The sequence below is a fragment of the Petaurus breviceps genome, unplaced genomic scaffold (genome assembly GCF_028583685.1).
Source record: "Petaurus breviceps papuanus isolate PSGF00001 unplaced genomic scaffold, PetGlider_PUasm1.0 126, whole genome shotgun sequence".
Classification (NCBI taxonomy): Eukaryota; Metazoa; Chordata; class Mammalia; order Diprotodontia; family Petauridae; genus Petaurus; species Petaurus breviceps.
Genome location: NW_027185655.1, coordinates 4,189,531 through 4,205,945, shown reverse-complemented (window position 1 = coordinate 4,205,945; position 16,415 = coordinate 4,189,531). Strand labels below are relative to the sequence as shown.

At 41.1% G+C, this 16,415-nt stretch overlaps 1 protein-coding gene across 1 annotated transcript in view; it reads left to right on the top strand.

The window, feature by feature from the left end:
* Positions 1 to 13,280: 13,280 nt before the first annotated feature.
* Positions 13,281 to 16,415, top strand: part of ADAMTS3 (ADAM metallopeptidase with thrombospondin type 1 motif 3) — a 282,573-nt gene continuing 279,438 nt past the window's right edge. The window contains exons 1-2 of the mRNA XM_069091667.1: positions 13,281 to 13,550; positions 14,959 to 14,986. Of these exons, the coding sequence (XP_068947768.1) occupies positions 13,482 to 13,550; positions 14,959 to 14,986 (97 nt within the window). The 5' untranslated portion in view covers positions 13,281 to 13,481. The remainder of the gene's footprint in view (positions 13,551 to 14,958; positions 14,987 to 16,415) is intronic.

The window sequence follows — 16,415 nt, the reverse complement described above, 5'->3', positions numbered from 1 at the left end:
TATATATATATATATATATATATATATATATATATAGCCTTCAACTATTAAGGAAAGTTTCATAAGTTACAATTATTGTTTTGCCATGTATAAATGTAAATAGTTCAACTTTCATAAGTTGCTTATGATTTCTTTTCCCTGTTTAACTTCTCATGCTTCTATTGCTTCTTATCTGAATGTCAAATTTTCTATTCAACTCTGTTTTTGTTTTTCAGAAAGAATGCTTGAAAGCCCTCTATTCCACTGAATGATGATATTTTCCCCTGAAACATGATGCTCAGTTTTGCTGGATAAGTGCCTCTTGCTTTTAATCTCCACTCCTTGGACCTCTGAAATATCATATTGCAAGCCCTTCAATCCCTCAGTGTAGAAGCTGCCAGATGCTGGGTTATTCTGATTGTGTTTCCACAATGTTCAAATTGTTTCTTCCTGGCTGCTTGTAATATTCTCTCCTTAATCTGGGAACTCTGGAATCTGGTTCTAATATTCCTAGGAATTTTCTTTTGGGGATATTTATCAGGAGGATCAGTGGATTCTTTCAACCTCTATTTTGCCCTCTGGTTCTATAACATTTTCTTTGAGAACTTCCTGGAGGATGATTTCTATGTTCTTACTTTGATCATGGCTTTCAGGTAGTCCAATAATTATTTTAAATTATCTCTCCTGGATCTATTTTCCAGGTCAATGGTTTTTTCCATGACATATTTCACATTGTCTTCTAATCTTTCATTTGTTTGGATCATTTTAACAGCATCTTTTTTTAAAGCAATTGGGGTAAAGTTACTTGCTCAAGGTTACACGGCCAGTTATTTCTCGGTGTGGTGCTAAGTATCTGATGCCAGATTTGATCCCCAGGTCATCCCAACACTGGGGCCAGTGCTCTTACTTGCTGAGCCACCTGGCCACCCCTACGCAATTGGGGTTAAGTAACTTGCTCAAGATTATATGGCCAGGTGTTCCTAGGTGGGTGCTAAGTGTCTGAGCCCATATTCAAAACCCAGGTCATCCCAACACTGGAGCTGGTGCTCTTACTTGCTGTGCTACCTGGCTGCCCCTGTTTAAAAGCATCTTGATTTCTCATAAAATCATTAGCTTCCATTTGCTCCAATCTAATTCTCAAGGAATGATTCTCCTCATTGAGCTTTTGAGATTCTTTTTCCATGTGAAAATTAAGCTTTTTAAGGCATTCTTCTCCTCATTGCCTTTTTGAGCCTCTTTTGCCATTTTAGTTAGTGTATTTTTTAAGATATGATTTTCCTCAGTCAGGCTATTGACTCTCATTTTATAATTTTCTTGCAATGTTCCCATTTCTCTTCTCAATTTTTTCTCCACTTCTCTTATCTGCTTCTTAAGGTCCTCTATGGCCTGTAACCAGTTCGTATTTTCCTTTGAAGCTTTTGATGCAGTAGTTTTGACTTCAGTGTCTTCCTCCTGTTCCATGCTTTGCTCCTTTTTGTCCCCAAAATAGGAGTGTAATGTTGGAATCTTCTGTCTGCTTTGTTTCCTTTGCCTGGTCATGTCATCCATCAGTCACCTGACCCCTGGGCTTTTTGCCACAGTAGGACCCTGCCACCAGACAGAGGAGCTTTCGTCCCAAAGCTGGGGTTTTCTCAGCTGCTGGAGGTGTTAGATTGGTGCCCGCTCTTTGATCTCCACATGCTCTGGCAAGCTGGACACACACCCCAGGACCTCCAGCCTAGACTGCACTCCAGATCCAAGCAGGTTAAAGCAAGAGCGATTACCCCTCAGAATGCTGCTTGGTCTCCCTACACTCTGCAGGCCAGGAGCTGAAGTTGCTGCATGCCAGGGCCTGGCTTTGCTGGCTTCTCAGCAGCTTCTCGCACTGAGGGCAAAAGCCACTACTTATTCCCACTTACTGGGTCCCAAAGTCCAGACTGCACTTACTTCTCACTTTGTCCTTCACATCTATGTGTTGATAAATCTGGAAATGGCCACAGACGCTGCTGATTTGGAGCCCTATGGCCGCTGGCTGGTCAGGCCCACCCTGGGGCTAAAACTTTGGTGTGGGCCTGGGCTCAGCTACCAGAGCACTGCGCTGGCTGATTCCTGAGAGCCTGCCGGGCTGTCCTCAGCGGGAGGTTAGCTTCTCTGTGCCATTTTGTTCCTTCTGCAGCTTCAAAATTTGTTTAAATTCCCCTTTTTGGAAATTTTTCTTTATTAAGACAGTAACAGGTGTGTCTGTAGAGAGAAGACAGGGTTGTGGCTTCAATATGATGGAATGATATAAAAAAAATTAAGAGGTGAGAAAATCATTCATTGGGAGAAGGAGGAAGGGAGAGATAGAGTAGCATAAATTATCTCACATAAAAGAGGTGCTAAAGAGCTATGATAGCTTAGGGAATATGGGGATTGACAGACAATTCATCAACCTTATTCTCATCAGAATTCGCTGAACTAGGGAATAACATACATACTCATTGGGGTGTAGAAATATATCTTGTCCCATAGGGAAAGAGGAGAAGAGGTGTATTGGAGAATGGGGAGAGTTGATAGAAGAGAGGGTAATTTTTTTTTAAAGCAATGGGGGTTAAGTAACTTGCTCAAGGTTACACATACAGTTATTTCTGGGTGTGGTGCTGAGTATCTGAGCCCGGATTAGATCCAGGTCATCCTGACACTGGAGCTGGTGCTCTTACTCGCTGGCCGCCCCTAAGCAATTGGGGTTAAGTAACTTGCTCAAGGTTATACGGCCAGGTGTTTCTGGGTGGGTGCTAAGTGTCTGAGGCTGGGATTCAATCTCCAGATCATCCCAACACTGGAGCAGGTGCTCTTACTCGCTGTGCTACCTGGCCGCCCTGAAGAGAGGGTAAATTGGGGGATGTTTGGGGAGAAGGAAAAAACAATTTTGATGAGGGACAGAGAGAAAGGAAAGAGAGAAGGATAAACAGAGGGGAGAAAGCAAGATGGAGATTAGTAACAGTTACTAATATTGTCTAATAATATAAATGCAAAGAACTTACCCATAAAAACAGAAGGGAGATAGCAGAGTGGATTAGATACCAGAATCTTACAGTATGTTGTTTATCAGAAACACACCTGAACCATACATTTGCACACACACATATGAACACACACATACACTCAGGGGAAGAGACTGGAGCACAATATATTATTTTTAGCTGAATTAAAAAAAATCACAGGTAGCAATCATGATCTCAGAGAAAGCAAAAGCAAAAAAATCTATTTAAAAGAGAAGCAGAGAAACTACATTTTGCTAAGGAGGTAAAATAGACATTGAAGTAATACCAATAATATACATGTACCAAATATTATAGGATCTACATTTTTGAAGAAGTTACACAAGTTACATGAAGAAATGGATCATAAAATTATACTGAAAGACTTAAATTGTCTTCAGAACTAGATAAATCAAACAAAAATAAATAATAAAAAGTTAGAAGAGGTATGGAGTTTTGAAGAAGTTAGATACAATAGACTTCTGGAAAAAATGAATAGGAATGGAAAGGAGCATTAATTTTTTTTCAGCTATATGTGAAACTTTAACAAAAAATGACTATGTATCTCTACATAAAAACCTCAGAATCAAATGGAGAAAAGAAGAAATATTAAATGCATCTTTCTCAAGTCATAATGCAATAAAACTCACATTCAATAAAGGGCTGAGGAAATATAGATTAAAATTAATTTGCAACTAAGTTATCAAGAATGAGCAAATAACAGAAAAAATCAATCATTTCACTAAACTGAATGACAACTGTGAGACAATATACCAAAATTTATAGGATGCCACCAAATCTGTACATAAGAAAAAATATATATATATAAATTTTTATATCAATAAAGTAGAGAAAGAACAGATCAATGAATTGGGCATGGATTTGAAAAAATAGGAAAAGAATAAATTAAATGCCTCCAGTGAAACACTAAATAGAAAATCAAAGGAGAGTTTAATAAAATTGAAAAAAAAATCATAAAACTAATACATGTGATTGGTTTATTTAAAAATAATATAGATAAAGGGGGAGGGGGGCGGAGTCAAGATGGTGAAGTAGAAAGAGGCCCTCTACATAGCTCCGGCACCCAGTACCTCTGATTCATGTAAAAGGAGACTCTGAACAACTTTGGACATACAGGACCCACAAAATGACATGGAAAAGCTAACCTGGCAATAAAGACAGCCTGGCAAGCAGCAAGAATCAGCCAGCACAATGCTATGTGAGCTGACCCCAGTGCAGGAGCCAGAGGTTTTTAGCCTCAGGGCAGGCCTCACCAACCACCAGCTGGAGGGACTCCAGATAACCAGTGGCTGTGGCAGTCCAGAAATATCAACACATAGATGCTAAGGACAAAGTCAGAGGTCAGTGCAGTGTGTACTTTGGGATCTAGTAGTTGAGTGTGCCTTTGACCCTGGGGTGAAAATCCCCTGAGGGTTGCAGCACAGCCATTGCCACATGGATGCTCCAGCTCCTGGTCTGCAGACTGTTGGGGACCAAGCAAATAGTGTGAGGGGTAATCGCTCTTGTTTTAACCTGCTTGCATCTGGATTGTGGTCTAGGGTGGAGGGCCTGGGGTGTGTTAACAGATTGCCAGAGCATGTGGAGGTTTCAGAGGGGGAAGCTAACTAATACCTTTGGCAGGTGAGAAAACCCCAGAGTTTGGAATAAAGCTCCCTGTCTGGTGGCAGAGTCTTAATGTGTCAAAAAGCACAGGGGTCACGTGACTGAGGGAGGACATGACCAAGCAAAGGAAGCAAAGGAAACGTAAGAATCCCACATTAGACTCCTATTTGGAGGCCAAAAAGAATCAAAGCATGGAACAGGAGGAAGACAGTGAAGAACTCCTGCACCAAAAGCTTCCAAGAAAAATATGAGCTGGTTACAGGTCATAGAGGACCTTAAGAAGCACCTAAAAGAAGTGGAGGAAAAATTGGGAAGAGAAATGAGAACAATACAATGAGAGTCAACAGCATGACTGAGGAAGATAACACCTTAAAAATAGACAGAGTCAAATGGCAAAAGAGGCTCAAAAAGGCAATGAGGAGAATCATTCCTTCAGAATTAGATTGGAGAAAATGGAAGGTAGTGACTTTATGAGAAATCAAGATGCTGTTTAACAGATTTGAACAAATGAAACAATAGAAGGCAACATGAAATATCTCACTGGAAAGACCACTGACCTGGAAAATATATCCAGGAGAGATGATTTAAAAATTATTGGACTACCTGAAAGCCATGATCAAACAAAGAACCTAGAAATTATCCTTCAAGAAATTCTCAAGGAAAACTGTCCTGATAGTTTAGAGGCAGAGATGAGAATGGAGTTATTCCCTAGGGAATAGTCCCTTTTAATGGAAAATAAATTAGGACCCCAAGAAATTCAGCACTGATCAGATTATTAATTAGTTCAGTTTATTAATCAGTGGCAGAGGTTAGAAAGCAGAATTCTTGACTGACTGTGATTGACCTGAGAAATCATCTTAGTTTATGCAAACTGGGAGCTCAAGTCAAAAACTTCTTATCTCAACTTCAATCTAAATCTCCTGTGGTGGGGATACTCCTTAGGGCTCCCACATTTAATTTCTTGGCTTCTATTTTTCCCACTCATTGAAGCTTCCCATTTATAACCTACATATTGTGTATCAGATACAAAATGCTGAGCAGTGGGACTGAATTATCTGTTTCTGTGCAGAGCATCTTGAGGTATCCTGAGATGAATAGGCAGCCTTAATATACCTCTATAAAGAGTAAAATAGAACATAAAACCAAGCTAAAATAATTCCCCAAACACATCTCTTTTTAATAAGGGAAAAGTATCAGTGTTTTCTAAGAAAGCGTGTCCTGTGAAGTCAATAAGCATTTGTTAAGTGTTTACTATTTGCCAGGCACAATGCTAAGTACTGGGAATACAACTATGATCACAAATAGAGATGAGTTCTTGCCTTCATGGAGTTTACATTCCAGTGGTGAAGACAACACACAAAAGTGAGATGAAAAGCTAGGAGGGAGGGGGCTAAGTGATAACAGCATAATAATAATAGAGGATTGCTATTGTTGTTTGTTGTTCTTTGTTCTCTAAGAAGACCATGATTTCAGGAAGATGATGCCATGACTTGCAAGTGAATAGTATTTAAGTGAGGAGGGGGGGGTGCTGTGCAAGGTCACCAGCCTCACTTTGTCCTCTGGAGCCATCTGGGTCTGGTGGCAAGACATAGATCAGGACAATGGTAGATGGTCCCCAGAGAGGATTGTAAGATGCTATTCAGTCACGTATGTAGTGTATTAAATGTTAAAAAAAAAGACCAGAGTTAAATCATGTCATGGCAGGCATTTATCAATGTGACTTGGGAAATCAGTAAGTCTATGTTTATATTTCTCATATATAAAATGAAGGATTTTGACCAGGTATGGGAAACCTGTAGCCTCAAGGTCGCATGTGGCCCTCTAGGTCCTCAAGTGTGGTCCTTTGATTGAATCCAAGCTTCACATAATAAATCCCTATAGAATAAAAGGATTTATTCTGTAAAACTCGGACTCAGTCAAAGGAACGCACTTGAGGTCCTAGAGGGCCACATGTGACCATGAGGCCACAGGTTTCCTACCCCTGGTTTGGACTCTATGGTCTTTAATGTCCCTTTTACTTCTGAGTCTATATTTTTAGTCTGAAGCAGTTATTTGAAAATAAATATAATCTGAAATCTCATGTAACAGGCTGATGGGTGAGTCCTTGATAAATTTGATGAGTTGATATGCTCTCTGACCAGGATGGAGAAAAACTGTCTGCATGGGGGGTATAGAGAAGAGCATTGATACCATGTTTACAGAACTCTGAAAACAGTCCAGTCAGTTCTAGGTCATGGCCAGAGGTGCATTCAAGATGACTTTTTTTTGTTCAGATGACATATTAGGCTGCCTCAGAGCACCTGGACCCTAGGGGACAGGGAAGGCTGGGTTGCAAAGCCCCTCTCCTCCAGGACTGAAAATAGCTGCATTAGGGTAGGACAAGAACTCTGTGCTTACTTCCATAGGCTCACCCAAAGTTCTGTAAGTCAGAAATTAGACTGAACTGTGTGGGTCAGTGAATTTTCTTAGCTGCAGCGATGAAAGCAGTCAGGGCAATGTTAGTGCTCTTGCAGAAATACAGGCAGAAGCATACATGTGATTGTTCATATGGATTGGGAGGGTCTCTTATGTATGGTATAAACCCCAACCTTCTGTATAGAAGCGGGGGGAGGGGAGATTCCAGTGCTATAGGCAGCTTGACCCCAGAGTCTATCGTTGTAGGTATAAAAGGGAGACTTCCTGGGTACTGGCAGCCATGGAAATTACTTCTTGGGTTAGTCTAAGTTCAAAGTTTCCAAGGGAGATCGAGGAAGGAGGGAGGAAGGGAGGGAGAAAGACACACACACAGACAGAGAGACAGAGAGACAGACAGAGACAGAGAGAGAGACAGACAGACAGAGACAGAGAGAGAGAGAGAGAGAGACAGAGAGACATAGAGACAGAGATAATATGATGAATTTCTTGGGGAAAAGAAGAGAATTGTTCACATAGCTCTGGAACAGCATCCTTTCTGGAAAGCCAAGACATGACAATGGAGGGCAAGGTAAATCTGGATCTTGCCAGGTTTCACAATTACAGTGACTGGTTTAGACAGTGTATGACTGATAGGAAGCCCTCAAAGTATTTTCACCTTCTGTGGGAGCTTAAACCATAGGGTGGCACAATATATGATTCTTGGGTAGGCTGGGTAAGACTGTGAGAAAGAAGGACTTACTGGTTTCTTAGAGTCACCCTGATGGCAGCCCAAAATTCCTGTCCCTTCTGAGAGGAATTTATGGAATATTTGAATGCATTGTATAACTTCCATATCTGTTAACTACTGGGCTGTTAATTACTTGGGGAAAGCTTATGGGATATTTGAATTTTTAAATACTTTTAAAATGTTTTAAAATACTTTTTAATTTTTTAAAAATACTTCCATGTTGGTTTATGAGATTTTGGCAGTCTTTTTCATTGTCTCTGTTTTCTGTTGGTTAGAATAGACTGTCTTACCTATCTGCATTGTTACCTTGAATGCTTGCGTGTGAACTGGAGACCTCTTTTGCCTATACCTGTGCAAATCAAGAGACAGGTTAAATGTACTTTTATTTGGAAATTTCCTAAAGTAAATTATGAAATGAGGAACATAAATGAACCAGAGAGAAAAATTATTCTTCTATGGTTAGTCTTTAGACTTGCTCCATGTGAGGTCATAATCATGGCTGTGCCACAGGTTACACTGTTATTCCCAATCAGTCCTCCCTGCAACATAGGAGTATAAGATCAGGTCTTCATTACCACCAGGCTTAGTGGTGAGATCTCTTAAAAGGGTGTTTCCAATGAAGTAGGACTGTGGTTGGAAATTTCAGTTTATTATAAATTAACAGGCTTGTCTCTTGTACTGTACATTACTACTTAGGAAAACATTGGCGAGTGTCTATGGAAGAAAGCAAACAAGCATATATTGTTGTCTGGTCATTTCAGTTATGTTGGGATCTTTGTGACCCCATTTGGGATTTTCTTGGCAAAGATACTAGAGTGGTCTGCCATTTCCTTCTCCAGCTCATTTTATAGATGAGGAAACTGAGGCAAACAAGATTAAGTCTCTTGCCCAGGGTCACACAGCTAGGAAGTGTCTGAGGCAGGATTTGAACTCGAGAAGATGAGTCTTCCTAACTCCAGGTCAGTGCTCTACCCACTGTTACCTAGCTGCCCCAAGCACATATTAAGCTCCTATTATATTAAACTCCTCACAGACACTATGTTAAGCACTTTATACACATTCTTATCATTTAAAAAAATTGTTATTTAGAGGGGGGAAAGCAGAGCAATTGGGATTGTGACTTGCCCAAGGTCACATGGCTAGTGTTAAGTGTCTGAGACTGGATTTGAACTCCAGTCCTCCTGACTCCCGGGCTGGTGCTCTATTCACCAGCCACCCCACTTTACACATATTCTATTATTTTCTCCTGACAACAATCCTGGGGGGGTTATTATAATTCCCACTTAATGGCTGAGGGAACTGATGCAGAGAGTAATTGAGTGACTTGCCCAGGGTCACACAGCTAGCACAAGTGTCTGAGTTTAGATTTGAACTCAGGTCTTTCTGACCCCAGGCCCAGCTATAGGGGGTTCTTGTGTTTGAAACACTGAGTAAGGAGAGGTGGGGCCTGGTGGAATGCCTATTTTTGGTGGCAGAGGGAACATGGATGAGAGGAAAGGGGGAGTATTGTTAAAATCCCATCAGACAAAACCTCAATCAATGTTTCTCAGACTATGTTCAGGAGCCCTCCCTGAAGAAAAAAGTCTACCTGGCACGTGTGTCTTCTGTTGCCTTTGTGGGCAGTGGAAACTGAACAGCTGCTCTGAGAACCCACCAACAATTAGTCTCTAAACTAATGAAGTGACTGAAAAGCTGGCTTCTTATTGGCTTCTAATCCATCACTGAAACACTTTCTAGATTATTATTGTTTCCACCTTGGCTGAACAGGCACACACACAAATCCATGTCAATGTACCATTTATAGATTTTTTTTTTCCAGTAGAGGCTGATCAGTTTATTAATTTGAAAAGACAAGAAAGCAAAAGGGATATGATTGAACAAGATGGAAGCTAAAATTAATTCCTGTAGATTGAATTGAAAGGAAATAAATTCAAATATCGAATTCTAAGTTCCAACAAAATGTAAACATGTTGATCACTAGCCTCCGATGGTGAGTTGAATGACGATCAGGAGGCAGAGGGAATGACGGTGCATAGAATGCCGGGCAGGGAGACAGAAGGAGTTTGGGTTTGAGTCCCTTTCTGCTTTGGCATTTACTGGCTGAGTTACCTTGAGCTGGTCACTTTCTATAGACCTTAATTCCTTTATCTGTAAAATAACCTGCCATTTCTAATTGTCTTGACTTTCTCTTGCCACTGGACTCGAACAGTAGGAGAGAATGAGACTGCTGCCTCACTTAACTCCAGTTCACATGCAAGTGAAGACACCCCCATAATGCTATTTGTCCTCTTTGAGAACAAAGGATAAAAACCAACAACATACTTAAAGTACACGCCTCATATATGGACCTCATAGGGTTGTTATCAAGGATAAATGAGATACTATAGGAAAATTACTCTGAAAACTCTAAAGGACCTTTAAAATACTAATAGATCAACCAATAAGGTTTTATTAAGTGTTTATGATGTGCCAGGCACTGGGGATAGGAAGGGGAGAATGTAGCAGTACCTACCCTTATGGAGCTTACTCTTTTACACTTATGTAAGTATGCACAAAGTAAATATGAGGTCATTTTTTGGGGGGGGTTCAGAAAAAGTTTCATTTCAGTGAATGCAGCTGTTATGTTACCAATTTTTAAAAAATTCAATAGTTCTGAAAAAAATGCAAAAACATTTCAAAAGAAAATGTCATGTTAAGATCTCAAATTTTAAAGTAAAAAATGCAACAAATTTTATACAATTCCACAAAACACTAGTTTGTAAAGGGAAGATAATTGTTTACAAGGCAAACTTGCAACATTGATATGCTTCCTAATTTTGAAATGCTTATTGATGACAAATAATTACATCTTTCTCACTAAGCAAACTGATGGTAATATTGTTAGATTAAGAACAAATTAATCTTAGGGAATTTCCAGAAATCATAGAACCATATTATTCTCCCAAAAGGGAAAAAAAATCATCTGCAAATTTATTTATTTATTATTTTATTTATTTGATCTATTTATAAAAAATAAATTCATATAAATATTTATATAAATAAAATTTATATATATAAATTTTTATTTATACTTTTATATAAAATATATATAGATTTATATATATTTTATTTATATTTATATATATATATAAATTTTATTTATTTATTATTATACATTTATATACATCTACATATAAATGTATCTACATGTACATATACTAAAGGTATATGCTTGGGGAAATTTAGGAGGTAGAGCATTGGGCCTGGAGCTAGGAAGACCTGAGTTCAAATCCAGCCTCAGCTTGTGACCTTGGGCAAGTAGTTCAACCTTTGTTGCCTCAATTGATCTTTAAATGGGGATGATGATAGCACACACCTCTCAAGGTTGGGAGACTCACCTGAGATAACATTGTCAGAGTTCATGGCATGGTGCCTGTCCTGTCATAAGCCGTATGTAAATGTTAGCTCTTGTAATTCTTGTTGCTATACTACCCATATCGGCAGAACACGTTCTTTACCTTGGGCCTCCTACAAAAATTAAATCACAGGCCTAGTCTTTCTATATATTTTAAATCAACTACTATATTTGTATCACTAATATTGAATGGAATTGTTACCATTCAATTCAATTCAACAAATGAGCTTACTAAATGCCTTCTACATCCAAATTCTGGGGGTACAAAGGTATTTTTTTTAAAATACAGTCTCTGTCCTCACGGAGCTTGCAATCTCTTAAATGAGTTAAGACATGCACACTGATAACTGTGATAAAGTTAAAACTCCTGTATCTTCAACTGGAGCCCATGGACTTATATGTAGATTTCAGGACCCAGGGATGCGAAAACCTCTATGTATTTTATTTTATGCATTTAAAAACATTACTCTGAAAAGGAGCCATAGACTTGGTCAGCCTGCCAAAGAGATCCAGGACACAGAAAAGATGAAGGTCCCCTGCTTAATAATGACGGTATAATTCTGAAATATGAGGATAGAATAATGCAGCATTGAGCACACACACAGTAGGAGCTTAATAAAAGTCAGTTGACTGAAGGAGAAATTATTTTCTGTCATTAGTAAAATATTAATATCTTTTTAAGGTGTTGCTGCAAAATTTGACTGAATTTTGTTTAAAGAGTAGGTGACCAAGCTCATCCCCAAACAAACAATAGTCAGGTCAAGAAAGCACTTATTTAGAGTTTGCTAGAGCCAAGGGAGGGCATGTAGGTGTCAAAGTAGACGGGGCGCCAGGTCTGGAATCAGGAAGACTCGTCTTTGTGAATTCAAATCTGGCCTTGGACACTTCCTAGCTGTGTGACTCTGGACAAATCACTTAACCCGGCTGGTCTCAGTTTCCTCATCTGTAAAATGAACTGGAGAAGGAAATGGTAAATCACTTCAGTATCTTTTCCAAGAAAACCTCAGGTGGGGTTATAAATAGCTGGCGACGACTGTAACAACAAAAGATCCAAGGGACCTAGCAAAACCTTAAGCAGACTAAGACTTCGGTCTTCCAGGTGAAGCAAGTCCATGCTTTGCAAGTCTTAGCGGGCTCTGGCGTGTTTTCCCCTGACAGGGTCAAGTTCAGGACCCCACAGCAGAAGGAATCCTGTGGCACCAAGCACCCCCAGGATGCTTTGGCTTCTGCAGCCGCGCGCCTGCTTCTGGGGTCCTCTCTGGGAGCAGGGCTTCTCCAGGAGTTCCAGTCCCTGGAGGAGCATTTCCTTCATCCTCCGCTTCCTGGATCTCCTCCATACTTTCCCTGGGTTTACAGCGGTCATCCCCAACCCAAGGCGAGCAGCTCCAGCCCTTCAGCCGGCCTCCTAAAAAAAGCAGTCGGTCGCTGCTGGAGGTCTGAGAGATCTTGCAGCACACATGCATGCATGCACAGGCAGGATCACGCATGCATGCATGCATGCATGCACGCATCCTTCCTTCCACGCTGCCCTCGCTGTGCCTGCTCGCTGGGGAACGGGCTCCGGGGTCCAGCTGGTGTGTGCGTATGTGTGTGTGTGACTGTGGATGTGTATGTGACTGTGGGTGAGTGAATGAGTGTGTGTATGTGTGACGTGGGCAGGGGCAGCTCCCACCGCCGCGGTGCAGGGAGGAGCTCGTGATGCTTTATTAGCGCCCCGCAGGTTGCAATGAGGGAGCAGATTGCAGCTCGGAGAGCCACGGGAGTCAGCGAGGGGCGCTCTCCTTCCTCCGCCCCCCCACCCCCCACCCCGCGCCTCCCGCCCCCGCCCCCGGGTCTGGCTGCCTCCCTCCCTCTGCCTCCTTCTCTCCCTCTTTTCTCCTCTTTCCCTCTTGCTAACGCCAGACCCAGGCGTCCTCGGCTCTGCCCGGAGGGACCGGGACCGATTGAAAAGCCCAGGGCAAAACCCACCTAAACCCCACTGCTTAGGGATCGCGCTGAAAGCCGCCGCTCAGCCCTCTCCTCCTCTTTCCTGAGCAGCCTCTCTTCTGTCTTTCTCACTCACTCTCCTTTTTTCTCTTTCTTGCACACTGGGTTTAAGAGCAAAAGGGGGAGAGAAGCTGCAGAGGAGGAGGAGGGGGTGGGGGTGGGGAAGGAGGCTGGGATAAAAGCTCAAATTTCATTTTCGGTGAAGGAAAGCGCAGAAGAGCGAGTCTTTTTTATTTTTTCCCTTTTTTTAAAAAAAAGAAACTTTTTTTTCGGGTTGTTATTGTTGCTCCCCTTCCCCCCGCCCCCTTTTGGGGAGTTTTGCTTTGCCCAAGTAGTTGAAAAGTGAAATCGACTCGTGATGGTCCTCCTGTCTCTTTGGTTGGTAGCAGCTGCTCTGATAGAGGTTAGGACTTCAGCTGATGGACAAGTAAGTGCAACAAACAAACGACCAAATTCAACTCTTCCTCCCCCTTCCCCCCTCCAAGAGCTGATTTCTCCTCCCACTCTCAGCTCTCTTTCGCAGAAGCCAAAAGTGAAGACTGGATCAGGATGGCTCTGTGTGTGTGAGTGTGTGTGTGTGTGTGTGTGTGTGTGTGTGTGTGTGTGTGTGATTTCTTTTAAAAACAATTAACTGCATGGGATTTCAGAAAATCTTCCTGCTGGAGTCCAGGGCTTGTCATAGCTATGACTTGCCCCACTGTGCGGCGATCAGAAGAATTATTGGGGGGCAAATTTCCATCCACCTTTTGGCAAACTGGGATCCGCCTCCCCCAAGTGTCAGCTCATGAATGAGATTCTGGAGCAGAGTTTCCTTAAACTCTTCCTTTTGCCTCCTTCCGTTCTCTCCGGTTTTCCCTGCATTTTCTCTTTCTCCCGCGGTTGTAATCCACGAGGATAGACCCAGCAGCCAGTTATACACGTGTCCACAGAGAATCGCTGCCCAGTTTGGGGTTTGACAGATGGGGAGGGGGCCTGGAAACGTTTCCCGATTTTTACATTTTCTTGCCCCACCACCCCTACCCCTGTTCCCGGTTCCCTCTTCTCTCCTCCCTCCTCCACAGCCCCTTCCACTACAGCTCCTCCTCCTCCTCCCCCCTTTCTAAAAAAGCTAAGTTCTGTTTTCTTTTCGCCTTTCCCCTCCTCCCCCCTTCCCCCCACTCTTTGGAAACTCAAGGTGAACGCTGTAAACTTAGTGGAGTCCTTGAGAACTCTAAATCGAAGGAAGGGGCTGCGTTTTGTAAATTAAATATGGACAGGAAAGCTGTGGTATGCACGCACGCAGGCTTTCTTTGCTGAGTGTGCTGAGTCTTCCAGTCTGCCTGATCTGAGCCAAAGCTGTAAGCTGGAGAAACTGATTTGTCGTGATTCTTTTCTGAGCTCAGATCCCTGGAGTTCTGTCCTCTTTCATGACAGATCTCATCCCCAGGGGCCTCCAGCAACCCTACCCCCTCCAGCATCCCGTCTTCGGGTTGAAGCGCTTCCCTTGCTGACCAAAACCAGCTTCTTTTTAATCCTTCCAACCTGGCCCAGCTTCAGTGATTTTCAAAATAGGGCATTCAGTATTAAGATGACTTAGTTGTGTCCCAGAGTAAGTGTTGGGGTGTGTGTACAAACATACAAATACACAGACACGTTTATCGACAATATCACTGATGAATTAAGGCAGATAAAAAACTGGCAAGGTTGCTCCACCCAGCACACTGCTTTAGTGCCTAGCTACTTTCTAAAAATCATTTACTTGAAGGTAGAAAACTTTCAGGAGAAAATGCTCATTTGACAGGACAGGACCTCAAGTAACTTTTTTTTCTTTCTCTTTTTTCTCTTTCCCTTTTCAGGCGGGTAATGAAGGAGTGGTGCACATAGGTAAGCCTCATTAATTATTTTCACACAGTAAGATTTCGACTAATTTGGAAAGTTAGCTTAGAATTGTTTCTGATGGGTATCCCCCATGTGCTTGGAAGTATTTGCCCCCTTCATTAGTTGCTTGATCTCAAATGAAGCTTTCTCTGAATGGTTAGGGTGACAACTTCAATTCTTCTATTTATTCCCCACATTTTTTACCCTTTCTTCTTTTCCGGTTAACAGGACCTTCTTAAATTCTTAATGTTTTTCTCAAAATGTTTATTCTTTTAATTATTTCATATGTATCATATATACATACATATGTGTGTGTATATATGATCTTTTTTGTGTGTGTGTGTGTGTATATATATATATATATATATATATATATTTGTTTCCTTGTTGTTTTCCATATTAGATTGTGAGCTCCTTGAGGGCAGGGACTGCCTTTTGCCTCTTTTTGTATCCCCAGCTCTTAGCACATAATCGGTCACATAGTAGGTGCTTAATAAATATTTATTGATGGACAGACTAATTGTAGGATTCCAGAAACCTTAAATTTATCATAAAAGTTTAATTCATTATTATAATATGCTTATGTAGTAAATATTATAATACCCTTATATGTAACATTATACTTATAACAACTTATTGTTGACACTCTTGCAAACAGAAGAAAATACTTTCTAGGCAACAAGCTACATTCTTGTTCATTGCCTTTCTGTAAACATGTCCTTAGGTACTTGGAAAAAAAAATGATCTCTGGGTAAAGAATTTGCTTCAGTGACATAACAAGGAATGTTAATAGTCACCTTTAAAAGAAGTTGTACCATATGCCATACACACACACAACCACACGTGTGTATGTATAATGCCTGATGGGGAGAAGATAAATTCTAGCAGTTTGTTACTATTAGAAGATAAAGGAGAAGTCTACTCCCAAAGTCTGCCAAAGAAGTTGTGCTTCAGGCCAGTACAGCTGATGGAGAGAAGAGAAATTCTATCAATTTGTTGCTATTAAGAGCTAAGCAGGAATTCTTGTCCCCCCTTTTTTTCCTGCCTTTTACCTACTTCTTAAGTAAGTGTGTGGGTGCCATAGGTCTTTTGTCTTAGCTGATGAGAATAGGTCATAGATATTGTGGGGTGGGAAGGAAAGAACACTTTTTGTTTTTATTTTAGGCATGTGGTCTTTACAAATAGCCATTTGTAACTTCTTTTTATTAGTAGCCCATATTACTCAGAGATCACATAGCTCAAATCTCTTATGCTTTTTGGTCTATTGATCATACAAACCATTTTAAAAGGAACTTTAAAAACAACCTATAAAATCTGTAATTGCAACGGCAGGTAATTCCTGGGGTGGGAATTTCTTCTACCAACTCAGTCTTTGACTTGGTAGGTAGGTCTTACAGAGCTGCCTGAGGGAGAACAGGGTTCAGGTCTTACTTCT